General features: G+C 46.7%; 1 protein-coding gene across 1 annotated transcript in view; it reads right to left on the bottom strand.

Annotated features, from left to right (window-relative positions):
• Nucleotides 1–319: 319 nt before the first annotated feature.
• Nucleotides 320–13,370, bottom strand: part of COPG2 (COPI coat complex subunit gamma 2) — a 130,216-nt gene continuing 117,165 nt past the window's right edge. Inside the window, exons 21-24 of the mRNA XM_045855747.1 lie at nt 2,337–2,434; nt 1,456–1,594; nt 1,075–1,173; nt 320–594 (exon numbers count right to left, since the gene is read on the bottom strand). Of these exons, the coding sequence (XP_045711703.1) occupies nt 464–594; nt 1,075–1,173; nt 1,456–1,594; nt 2,337–2,434 (467 nt within the window). The 3' untranslated portion in view covers nt 320–463. The remainder of the gene's footprint in view (nt 595–1,074; nt 1,174–1,455; nt 1,595–2,336; nt 2,435–13,370) is intronic.

The raw sequence follows: 13,370 nt of genomic DNA, 5'->3' as shown, positions 1-13,370 counted from the left end.
ATTCTTCTTTTTAAAATTAGCAACTTCAAGTATAACAACTGAAAGTGGAATAAGTGTTTATTTTCTATTAATAAAAATGACTTTTGACAAAAGCGGACTCTGCCTTCCCCTCCCCCACCACCCCTCTGGGATAAAAGCTTTCCAACATTGCCAGGAGCTTTCAGACACATTAAATTAAAGAATATAATGAAATTAAGCAGCTGGGACACAGGGCAGTATTTGCTTTTTCAGTTCACCCAGAGACGCACTGTCACACCAGAGCTGACCAGTGTACAGAAGGGGAAACAGAACAAAGACATGCACGAGGACAGACACTGGCTTGATCTGCTGGCTCAGGGCCACACATTTAATTTGCTTCTCCAAAATCATAATCTTTGAAAGTATGATTCTGGGAAATTCATGCCACTAGCCTGAAAGCCCGCTGACAGTGAAGTGCATCAACGTCATCTTGCCCAGTAAAAACTTATCCAACAGAAGCCAAGATAACATCTACAGGTGTTTCCTCTGTGCTTCTGACAGTCACCTGCATGGTCACGCCATCTGCTAAGGCCAGCCTGGACCTTACCAGTAAATCATAGCCACCTCTGTACACACCTTGGAGAAAAGAGTGAGGAAAACCATAGTAAGAACAGGACAAGCTGTGCCTAGTGAGTTTTATCGTGCTCTGCCTGCGCTTCCTTTCTATTGTTTTAGCCTAGCTTTTCTAGAGATGTGTATTTACGGTGGGGACTGAGTCCTACATACAAACTCGAAGTAGTCTTTTATATTCCCATGATACCAGGTACATAGAAGGCATTCAAGGGTACTGACTCAAACTGGGGGAGGTGGCAGCACTGGTATCTGTGGGACAGATTTAAGTAAATGTTTTAGGCCAAATATGTAACTGAAGAGAACAATGTAAGGACAGCATGTCAATCAATTAGGCAAATAGCTAAAACAAATTACTGCTTTCAACAGAGCTTCAAACTGTAGCTCACACAGTGGGACAACAGCAGGGCACGAGATGCCCATGCATATCCCTTCCTATCAAATTCTGCAAGGAGATAAAGGGGAAACCCAATGGAAGTTTCTTACCTGCCAGATAGAGGGAGTGGGAGTTCTTGTTCTCGGGTACTTTGTCTGACCTCTCACATGGCTGCATGCCCAGGAATGTGATGATGTTGTTGACAGCTTCTGTGTTGGCAAGAGGGATGCAGCAGGATCAGACCAGGCCAGCACAGGGCCCGGCCCCTGCCCTGGTAGGGGCTGTGCTAGCGGGGCAGTGTGTGGGCAAAAGCCACTGGACTGGGAACTGATGAACTCAGTTACGGTACAGGGTGACAGGGTCCTGGCCTTTTAAGTGAATTAGTTTATGCAGTATTTAAAGAGAAGTGTTCTCTGGAATAATAAGTATTCCCACTAGGTTTTTAGACTGCTGAGAGGCAATAAATATGCTGCTAGCAAAATTGTCCTCACCTTCGAGAGTTTTGGTAGAACTGAGGGCAAAGGTCTCCTCTTTCTCATAAGCATCTCCCACTTCTTCCCAGGCAGCAGCAAAGTTAGGCTTCAGAACCTTCTGAATGTGGTCAGACAGATTCACTTCCAGGTCTTCCAGCTAGCGGATACAAGCAGAGGTCAGCAAACCAAGGTCCTTTCAGCACAGAACACAGATGGAAGGGGCTGACTCGTGGGGCTTTATGCCTCTGCATTACATCCCGTGCAGCCTGGGACACGCTCAGTTACCAAACTAGTGGGAAGCCCTGTAGTCTCGCCAGCTCTAACGATGTAGGCCTTAGCAAAGGAAAGCAAGAAATATGGTGAGAGCCACATTCAGATCAACACCTATACCCCAGGGGGTACAAAGGACTCCTATTTCCACACCTAACCATCAAGTTCAAGCCATACAGGGCCTTCTGAACTTAGCATTCACTAAAAGGCCAATATTTCTTAAAAATTTCCCCTGCATTCTATGGAGGCTTTTCAGTCCATGATGTAGCTTAGCTACACTATAAGCCAACTAAAAGCTGCCGATCAAAACCACCCCCCCATATTTTAAATAAAACTTAATCTCAATGAAAATCATGTACTTATTTTCACCTTGTAATTACTCCTATTATAAAGACACAAAAAAGGGTGAGTTCTGTTTTGGTCAGGGAGTGGTGAGTCTTCACTTCTCGTAGGCACTGCACACTCCCGTCACAGAGGAGGATCAGCCCCAGCCCTCCTCAGCTATGACCTGAGCAGACTAAAACTAAAACCCCTGAAGTTCATGTCAGGTGTTCCCAGAAAAATGCTCTTTTCAGGCAGAGGACAGTGGTGTAAAGGTGTCGTGGGGTCCCCGCCCAGGGGAGACTCACCACATACTCGTCCTCATACCCCTCCTCAGCTGGAGTTCCAGTGTCAGGGTCGCAGTCCCGGACAGTGAACTTCATGGTGCAGCTAAAGCTGCCTGCGGCTGGAGGAGGAAGAACAGGCCAGCCTCGTCAGTGGGCAGCACAAGCATACGGCTCCCGCCAGTGACTCCAGGAGCAGTGCTTGCTCTTGGCACTGTTCTGTATTATCAGATGCGACATACGACACTGGCGTCTAGGGTAGTAGTTCCCAGTAGCAGTCTGTAAGCTGGTTAAAAGGCAGTCTCACGAAAGCTTATTTTAAACCTACGCGCCCCACTGTGGGTCAGAATCATACAGAAGAGAGGACACCAGCACAAGTGTTTTGTGCCAGTGCAAAGAAAGCAGCAGGGGAGAAACTCTGGGGGGCTTCTGGCCATGCCCATCAAAGGGGGCTACATGAGGAAAAAATGTAAGAACTGCTACCTTAGGTGCTAACAAAGCAAAAAACAGGGGTGGTAAAAAAGCACAGAGATCATTAAATAACACTAAGCACAACTGAGTCTGAATTTCAAAAGATAATACTGCCGGCAGACTGGGGACCGACAGTGGTCCCCAACCACAGTGGGGAGCGGTGTGGGCGCCAGGCCGGCGCACAGAACACGCAGTGTGGCGAACAGCAGAGGGGGAGACAGGGCAGGGAGCTCCAGGTCTCAAGCACTGGACAGGAGACTTTGACTAAATAAGAAAGGGGGTTATGAGGAGGTTCCAGCAGTGGTCCCCAAGGATGAATCTGCCTTATGCCGACCTTCAGCCGACAGGAAATAGGCAGCAAGGGGGTGCTGGCACGGCCAGACCGGTGTCATGCATGGAAAAGCAAGCGGCAGTTACATGTTCTGAGATGACTGGTTGGAAGTAATAGGAAATGGAGGTAGGGGCACATTTTTGGAAAGTGAACTTCATGAAGATAGGGGTTTCTGAGCTTTTCTTGAGGAAGGGATTTATTAACGGGGTGAAGCGAGGGTCCCACACATGGTCTGGAAAAGGCTCACAGGTACACAAATATTAGAAACTGGAGAGTTCAAAAATTATTTGGGGCACAGGCAAGGAAGGAAAGAACAGACTCAGCTGTAAAGGCCATATATGACCATATGGATAGTAAGACTTTTCATCTGCTCAGTTTTAATTTAAACTCCCTCCAAACGTAGTAAATGTCAGTACGTGTTAACATTGTGTGTAAAGGTGTAAACTATGGTGCCAGACTCTTAGCTAAAAAGATGACTGAGACATGACCTTTTTCTCCAATAGCTGATTGGGTAGGAGTTAAATAAAGAGTCTGTGTGTGTGAGAGAGATCCACTTATATACCTATGACATCACAACTCAATGCCATAGGCTCTTTAATGTAACTTTTAATAGCAGCCTGTGTGAGAGTGCAGGATTAACAGCCTGGGGACATCATTAAACATTTGAAACATGTGACAGTTTAACTGATCTCCAAAGATGTGAGAGAGCTTCGGTGCATGGAGGAAGGTGCGTGAACTAAAGGAAAGAGGTCAGAAAAGCCATGGGTAGTTGGAAATAGTGAGAGATATGCAAATGGTTAGGTGCTGAGAAGAGTTTTTGTACAGGAACAAATCTGAAATACCTTGTATTTCAAATGAAGGAGACTGTGTATGTTCCAGCAGGCTCTGGGGAGCTGAGGCAGTCCAGAGGCTGCAGTGTTAGAGACAGTGAGGGTCACTGGCGGGTGTCCTGTGAAGCATGGGTCCGAGTTCAGAGAACAAACGGATTTAATCGAGCATGTTTCATGAAGCAGGATGATAGTGGGCTGACCCACAGAGAGAAAGTGACCTTTCCAGACTATAGAGTCCTTTTTTTTTTTTAAAGATTTTATTTATTTATTTTTAGAGAGGGAAGGGAGGGAGATAGAGAGAGAGAGAAACATCAACGTGCAGTTGCTGGCGGGTCATGGCCTGCAACCCAGGCATGTACCCTGACTGGGAATCGAACCTGCAACACTTTGGTTCGCAGCCTGCGCTCAATCCACTGAGCTACGCCAGCCAGGGCCTAGAGTCCATTTTAATGCAGGAGGGGTTGATGGAAGTATGTTCATGGTTAAATTCAGCTAGGGTTTTCTGCGGGAGGAAGAGGGACGAAGAAAAGAGAAAAGTGCAAGTTAACACAGACCTGGAATGGGTTGGCTGAGGTATTTAGGACAGTGAAGGGAGAGACATGGGGTTATGGCTGGGACAAAGGTCATTATCAAAAAAGGAGGGGAGGCGGGGCAGACGTTAGTAATGTAAGGTACGGGAACCCCTGCGGGGATCCGACTGAGCAGGGAGGACGCCCACAGCCCAGGAAGAGGAACAAGGAGTGGGACAGGAACAATGGCAGATCCCAACCTCGGCACACTGGTTGAATTTCTGTGCAAGTAAAGACAAAAGATGCTTATGTCTAAGTAAGTGATACAGAGACTCTAAATAAAGAAACAAATAGGAATGGTATTAGTAGAGATTATGTTCCTGAAACTTCAGTGGCAAGTTTTTAAGGACAGGCTGTGGCTGATACGGTGAGGTTTCAGGGAATCGAAGGTGAACTCCGGGGGAATCACGGTAACACTCTATTGATATTGCTAGAAAGGCTGGCGGACAGAGGGGGTGGGGGGATGAGGGGAGGGGCTGGGAGGGGGCCCTTCTGTGGCAAGAGAACAATGCGGGAGTCCCCTGCCATCACAGAAGGATGAGAGCATCATAAACACAGGCAGGCCAGTGACGGAAGGGAGTCTGAGAAGGACGCCCTGAAGGTCTACATTAAAGCTGTTTTCAGAGTGAGGCTTGTCTTGTGAGGACTGACTGAGTTGGGAGAGGGCTGCTGGGGAGAGTGTACACAGGAGCACAGAACTAGAGAAGAGATGGGTGCGGGGTGCTCTGTAAGGGGAGCGATGTGGGCGCCAGGCCAGCACAGAGAACACGCAGTGTGATGAACAGCAGAGGGGGAGACAGGGCAGGGAGCTCCAGGTCTCAAGCACTGGACAGGAGACTGACTAAATAAGAAAGGGGGTTATGAGGAGGTTCCAGAAAGCTTTGCTGGAATAATAATGAGAGAACAGGATGTGGCCAATGGGGCTAAAAGGGACAGGTGTGAACCAGGCGAATCACCGCACCCACACAGGTCTGCACGGAACAGAGAAGGGGGCACGGGTGGTCTCGTGTGCAGGAAGCCGAGGAGGACGACAGTGAGCTGAGCAGTAAGCGCCCAAAACGAGGGGTCCTGGGCCTGCCGGGAAGGAGGGCCGGGGGGAACGGTGAAGACGAGGTGTTCCGCCAGGACAGATACGGGGGAAGAGGAGAGGTGCGGAAAAGCACCACGAAAGTTGCCCTCAGACGAAAAGGGGTCCCTGAGGAATGACGGACCTCCACTGGAAGGATAAATGCATTCCAGGGCCGACAGTCCCAAGCAGTGAGCAAGGAGAGAGGCTGGAGGCAAAGAAGGACGTGCTGTGGGGCAGGGGGATCCACAAGGCAGAGGGGGTGTGGAATAAGGATCTAGAATGGGGCGTCCTGTCAGAGTGCAAAACCGGTCTAATTAGTCCACCTTTTGGCTATAAAGATCATACTGTAATGAGCAGTATAGAGAAAGAGGGAGGAGCAAGGACAAGAGTAGGAGGAAGTAGTAGACTAGTTCTTGAGGCACCGGTTTGCAAGATAGTTGTTAATCAAAGGACTTGGGTGACAAGAGTTTATAAGGAAACTGAGATGAACGCCGATAAAGAGCTGCGGCTGGCAGCTCTCGAGATCCCAGGCCTCACTGGCCTGGAGGGTGTGGACAGAGAGTCTGTCCAGAGAGCGGACGGGGACTGTATTCGATGGGGACGGTGAGGACCCTGTGCACCCATCCCTTCTGTAGAGAGGTGGTAACTGAAGGGACGGTGCCGGACAATTAGAATATCCTAGTTTATTGTATAGTGTGTCGGGAAGGCTGGTTGCTCTGAGAAGTTGTCCTGCCATGTGAGGTTTGGCTAAAAGGGAAGTAGTTCCTAGAGAGACTTGTATGAACAGCCCACGGAGGGGGGAGAGAAGATGAAGAGGCTGGAATCCGAGACTGGGGAGAAGGTAGAGGATCTAAGCTGGAGTGCAGAATGGAAGGCGCGGGTAGGGAAGGGCACTAAAGAGGGCCAGACCGAGGACACCGGGGCGTGGCAGAGCTGTGTCTTAACTAGAGATGAGAGCGAAGCTAGATGACGACCAAAGGAGGGCGGCTGTGAGAAGGGAGTGACCGCACGAGAACTGGTGTTGGCCGGAGTGCAGTGTGGGGAATCTTACTGAAGCAACAAGGGTGACCGATAGAGGGAAAGAATGAAGAGCCTAAAGGGGTGGGTTTCGGGCACGGCCAGTGCAGGAACCCTGTGAGGTCTGGAACGAACTGAGAGTGCACGTGTATTTAGAAGGGTGGGGAGGGAACATGAAAGAAAAGACTACTGAGTCCATGAGAAAGGATATAAAAATGGTAACTGAAAAAACAAGCAGTAAAAGGGAGCAAACTGTACTTGAACAATGATTAAAATAAAAAAAAACAACAAGCGACTGTGTAGGTAACGGGGGTTTCTGTGGGGTCCGTCAAGGAAGAGAGTGGAAGAGTCTGAAGGACTGATGGTTTATTTTGAAGACTGGCAGGTTCTGACAGGAAGGATATGGCACCACACTTACAGCAAAGGCATGCCTGGGTAAGGGAGAGACCGGGAACCATGTGCAGTGAGCACTATAGGAAAGGTGTTGAGAGTGGGTGGACTGGAATGGGCAGGTAAGACGAACAGAATTCCCAGAATGGGCAACCCTGTAGGATTTCATAATGAGTCTTAAAACGTTGGGTCTGAATGCCAGACTTTGAAAAGCAGCGCTGCATACGATGGGAGCCAACTAAGGCCTGAGCAATAGCGGGCAGTTTTAATGAGGAGGAGGTCCTGGAGATGGGTTACGGTGAACCCTGAGGTAATGGCAGGGCACAACCCAAAAGGCCCCAGGAGAAATCTGAGTGGTCTGCCTGCAGCATGAAGAGCAGCGTGGGGGATGAGTGGCTAGAGATCATGCTGGGAACCCAACTCCAGCGTGAAGCTTCATCTCTTGTTTCCGTGTTCAGGCGACAGATGAAGTTATACTGTATGTAATTAAGATGGGGGGGGCAAACCACCAAAGGGAGATACAAATGATTATCATGCAAATGACACATTATAGTTACCCTTAGCATTTCCTCTGTCCTGTGAAGATTTTTCTGACGTGAGAGGCAGTCACGGGGCAGACAGCCTGACTAGGGAGGGAGTGCTGCTAGGGGGAAACTGAGTCTATTGGAAAGAAATGTGCCTGGCAGCTGCAAGGAGGGAGGCTGGAGATCAGGTAGCCTGTTTCCCTAGGGCAAGATAGGTAATGAGGGGAGTGGGAATGGGGGCACAACATGGCAGTTGCCCCCAGACGGAAAGGTCATTTGAAGACTGGCAGGGTATTGGCTGGAGGGAGAATTTCTCTTTGCAGCTAATATTAGGATTAGCTGAGAAATAGAGAAGCCACTGAGGAGACTTGTAAGGAAGGGTATAACTAATATATTGTTTACCGACTCTACTTAAATTTTTAAAAAGAAAGGATAGTAGAAAAGGAGAAAATGGAGGCTCAAGAATGGAAAGGGGCCATACGAAGTGAGCCGGTTGGGCAGCTTGCAGGAGAGCAGCATGGCCGGTGGGTAAGGGACTACCGGGACACGGGACAGGAGGAACTTCAGTAGGATGATTTCATGTGAGTTTAGCTTACAGAGAGGAAAGAGGGAAGGCAGCTAAATAAGAAGTGAGGCTGTGATGGAGAGCTGTTCAGGAAGCTGTGGAAGGGGGAGGGCGGAGAGGAGCCACAGGGACGGACCCATAGTCCAGTCCACACGGTCTGAACACTGAGCGCTGAGCACGAGGTGCCTGTGAATCCCGGAGAGGCCCCGGAATCCACGGGAATGATGCGTGCACACGAGGTTCCTGAATGAGGGAGGGGCGCTGACTAAGGTAGTGTTTCTATAGGGCAAAACAAAGGGGGGTAAAACAGCAAAGGCAAAACTGGGGCCAGTGGAGAAGTATCATTTAATTCTGATGTAGAAAATGCCACTGATACTGGAGGTAGTGGCACCACACTGGAGCCACAGAGCATGATGAGAAAGGAAGATTGACAGGTTAGAAGCTATCTAAGGTGAAGGCTTGTCTTGTAAGAATTGAATGGGGGAAAAAGTGAGAGTCAGAGGGGAGAAAACCCTCCCAAAATACGCATTCTTCACTATGCGTATGAAATACGCATGAAACCTTCACTATGAAAGGTTAAGAAATGTGGGAGAAACCTCCAAAGGAAAATTGTAAAGAACAGTGTCCTATAAGAGGGACATTAAAGATATACTCAGAAATTAAGGAAACATTAGGATTTACAGAAAATGAGAGAAGCAACACAGGAAACTTGGATGAATAAGGAGCAAAGACGGAGAGAGCAAAACATGGTTGGAAACTAAGGAGAGGGGATGTGTGAATTAGGCTAGTGTGCAGAGCACACGGTGTAGAAAGCTTACAAATATGTTAGGGCATTGAAGAAGCTAAATGGGAACACTAGGAAAAAGCTGGAAACTTGTCAGACTTATGTGTTACCAAGGAGAAAGGATGAGGTGAAAAGGAAGCAAAGTAACAACTGGAGTACAAGGTTTTGCTGTCCGGGAGGCGTTGTTGGGAACGCGCTGGAAGCAACAGGTGTGGCCCCCACGGTGGAAGGTCAGAAACAGGCAGTGGGACAGACGTAAAGAGCAGGCCGGGGGAGGGGGGCTCCCATGGAAGTTCAGGCTGAAGTGGGAGTTCACACAGACGCAGGGAAGGGTAGTGTTGGACGCAGCAGGAGGGGGCGGCAGTGGGTTGTGCAGTGAGTGGCCACCATAAGGGGAGTCTATCCAGAAAAGACCACTGGAGCCCATGACAATGATGTGTAGCTGAAAGGAGAGATGCAGAAGATAAGGCGGCACATTTCTCTAGGGGGAAAGGAAGAACAAGACGGAAAGGAATGGAAGAAGCAAAGTGGAGAGTCCTACAGATGTGAAGGGATGATTTTGAGAATGGCAGATACTGACTGGTGGATTATGGCACCACACTTAGACCAAGGGTATGATGGAATAAGGGGGAGAGAGTTTGTTAGCCGAGTAAAGGACCACTGCATGAATCAGAGAAAACTTAAGAGTAAGTGGACTGGCAACAATGCAGCTCAGGTGTATAACAGAGAGACCTGGGGTGGTGACCTTGAAGGGAGTCAGATGGTATAGGAAGGCCCTATGGCAACAAGTGGTGTTTCTGACAGTTTCAAGGTCCTAGACAGCAATGGGAATTAGAGAGCAGGCTGGTTATCAATGCCATGGGTAAAATCTTTAGTTAAAACTTGGTTAATAGAGAAGTTTAAGGGAGTTCTATTAAGATGAATTCTAGAAAGACATTACTAGCAACCTTAAAGTGCATCAGGAGCATGGACAAGTGCTTTGTCTGCAGAGAAGATCATCTGTATTTCTTGAGGAATGGCTGGGAATCAGGAGAGAAGTAAACTCAGGAGAAAAATCCTCCATCCATTGCTATGACACAGTGATAGTAGCTGAGATGGACAGTTGAGGCGTGGCAGTCATAACAGAATATGCAAGAAGAGAGGCGTTTTAACCTAAGTAATAGGAACATTACATGAATCAGAGCAGGGTTCCCATTGTCAGGAGTAAAAAGGCAAAAGTAAAAAAGGTTAAAAACACCCCAAGTGGAGAAATCTGTAAGATCTCTAAGAGGTTAGCCGGCTGAAAAGTCGGGTGTTGAATGAAGGCTGCAGTGAGCGGTGCACACAGCGAAGTAAAGGCCTGCGCTCAGAAAGGAGACAAGCTCTGCACGTCTTGAAGAGGAAAAAAATTTTAGGGAATTTATATACATATTATTTATGGATAACAAATATTTATTAAAATTATAAAACATGTATGAGGGTAAGTATCAAATTATATAGTGAGTTTCTTTTGGAAGGGAGAGAGGTGCATGATTTTGAAGTAGTACAGAGGAAGTCCCAATTATATGTGCAATATTTTATGTCTTTAAAAACCCTCAAATAAAATTAAGATATAAAGAAGTAGGGTAGTCACTATGAATTTTGTGGGATGGAGAAGTTTAATTAAAGGGCTTGGCTGACGGGAACAGTGGGAGGGGCACCAATACAAATCTTGATGAAAAGCCATTGATAGCAACCTCAAAGGTGTCTGTCTGCGGAACTAGAGCGAGTGGGTGGGTAGTTTATTTGGTAACGGGATGATCTGTATTTGGTAAGAAGTGGGCGAGTCTCATTAAGGAGTGTATCTCTGGAGTACATGCACCTCAAGAGAAAAATAATATAACTCACTATGATTAGAGAGGGAAGCTGGAAATATAGATGTCGCTATTTACGACAGAGCAAATCACCACGTGAAATCAGGAAGAGCTTGTAGGAAAGTGATGTTAAGTTTGCTCAGAAATTGAAATATGTGAGAAACTATTGGGACATGCATTTAAAGAGGAAAAAGCAGAGAAACTTTAAAGCTGAAATCTTATTAAGGAGAGAGTATATGGTGCACAGTATAGAGTTTTGCAAAATGTTAAACAAGAAAGGGCATTACAAAGGGCTGGGGTGAGGAGCAATGAGGTACCAGGGTTGGAAACCCAGTGAAGACTTGGATGCTGAGCCAGATGGCAAACAGCTGAGGAAAGAGGGGTGAGCACGGCTGAGAAAGAACTGGAGTATGGTGTGTTGCTGCCCAGAAAGCTTTGTTGGAAAAGATCTGAAGCAGTTGGTGTCGTCAGTGAGAGTGAGAGGTTAGAGATTAAATGCGATGGACCTTAAATGGGTCAGAGCAGGAATCCTAGGAAAGTCTGGCCTGAATGGCGGGGGAGCAGATTCCGAGTGTAGGAAACAAGGAAGGTGGAGGAAGGCCGGACTGAGTGCTAAACAACAGAGGTGTCCGTAACCAGGAGAAATGATCAGATTCCCTGGAGAGAGGTAGCTGAGAAGAGGAGAATGTTGGAGGAAATGTGTGGAGTTTGCAGCAAAAGGAGGAAGGGAATGGAAGAGCTGTGGTCAAGTCGCTTGCAGACGTTTGAATGGTCACACTGAGAGGGGGAATGGCCATTGCTTCATACTAAGGCCAAAGATCAGGACAGAGTAAAAAGAAAGTAGAGAGGGTGGTAAGTAGAGGGGCACTGTATGAATTAGAGAGCAGTTCTGAGTAGATGGTGTGGTGACAACACAGACAGGTGTGAAGGAAAGAAACAGCTGTCAGAGCTCAGGACGAGGGGAGGAGGGGAGTGGAGGCAGGGCTGACAAAGAGCTGGGAGGCTGGTTTAGACAAGTGGTTCCTTGCTGGGAAAGGTTAGACAGAGATGGATTAAGATGAACTGTGATAAGAAGCATTGGTGGAAACTAAACACATCACCACTGACCTTTTAGAAGGTCTGGATTGGATACTTTTTCTGTGGAACAAATGAATGCTGGTGGTTGAGGAATGGATGAGAATCACTTAGAGGTAAACCTCATGGGAATAGTCCTGTATTCATTGAGCTACAGAGCCAGTGAGTGAAAGATACGTGGAATGTTTAAGTTCTGGCAGAGCAAATATTCAGAAAGAGTCATGGAAGACCTACCTGTAAGTTTAATTCGCTGAGAATTTAAGGAATCATGTCAGAACTGGGTGAAAGTGAGAGACACAACTGAAAAGATTTGTATTAAAAAACATGGGAAAGGGAAAGGACAAGATGATGCTGGTTGGAAAGGGGACGTATGAATTAGGCCAGGTTTGCAATCTGCAAGGTGCCAAATAGCAAATACTGCCGAGACCAGAATGAGGAATGCAGGCAACCCCAGATAGTTAGCTACTCACATTATCATGTGGACAAAAAGGAGGGCCCAGTGCTCCTTAACATGAAAAGTTTGTATCCACCATCACCATGTGCTTGTCTGTATCCACACATCACCACGTGCTTGTCTGTATCCACACATCACCATGTGCTCGGGACATTCTCGTGCTCGCAAAAATCTTAAGTCTATACACAAGACTCTTTGGGATGGTATACGTCTGCCGCAGGCATAGCTCTTCTACTGCTAGGCTTACATCCTAGGCTCCAGGGCTTTAAATGTGTTGTGCACTCTATCTGTCCTCTTCCCTACAACATGCACGGAGCAACGGCAACGCAAGCAATTCTCCAGTCGGTAAGTAAATGTTTTCACAAAGTTTCTTCATGAAAATTGTATTCAAATTTTCTGCATTTCATTTAAAAAATGTATATGCTTTATCTCAAAGAACCTACCACATTTCTTGCAGTATAAAAGGAGAATGCAACTGCAGCCTTACAGTATGGGATCATTCTGTAATGCATACAAACATGCACACTAATGGATGCATTATATGTTAAATAATCACATAGTTACCCTTTAAAATGGTTTATATGATACGAAATACGTAAGTTTTTATAACAGTATTTTTGTGATGGCTGAAAAAATATGTTGGACTTTTTAAAGGGAGATGGTTGAGGGCATTTTCACATTCAAGATATTGCAATATAAGCATTTACTAGCAAAAAATATTATTGGCCATACTGTAAACAAAGGGTAACATTAATTGCTTGTATGTATAAAGCAGCTGAGTCAATAACAGAACTGTGTGGTAAGGCAGTTCTTGAAGGAACAAACGGGCCAGATAAAACGTTAGGTAAAGATGAAACTTAAGAGGCAGTGTCCAGAAAAGTACATCTGCATGGAAAAGAGCAGTCAACAGACAAAGTTTAGAGACAGGTTCAGTGACGTGGACCAACAACAACAACAAAAAAGGTAAGTTGCAAGGAATAAACAGAAAACTAAAGCAACTCAGCAAAATATGTAGGATAGAGGAAATACAGAACTGGATTTGGTGATGGATGTAGAACAAAAAGGAGGGCCCAGGAGGAAGGTATTAGTTAGCTTATGAGAAGAACACATACCCACTATTTGGATGGTTAATAGAAGAGAGAAGGAGG

The sequence above is a fragment of the Phyllostomus hastatus genome, unplaced genomic scaffold (genome assembly GCF_019186645.2).
Source record: "Phyllostomus hastatus isolate PE091 unplaced genomic scaffold, TTU_PhHast_1.1 phas_scaffold_114, whole genome shotgun sequence".
Taxonomy (NCBI): domain Eukaryota; kingdom Metazoa; phylum Chordata; class Mammalia; order Chiroptera; family Phyllostomidae; genus Phyllostomus; species Phyllostomus hastatus.
This window is presented reverse-complemented; position numbering and strand designations above follow the sequence as displayed.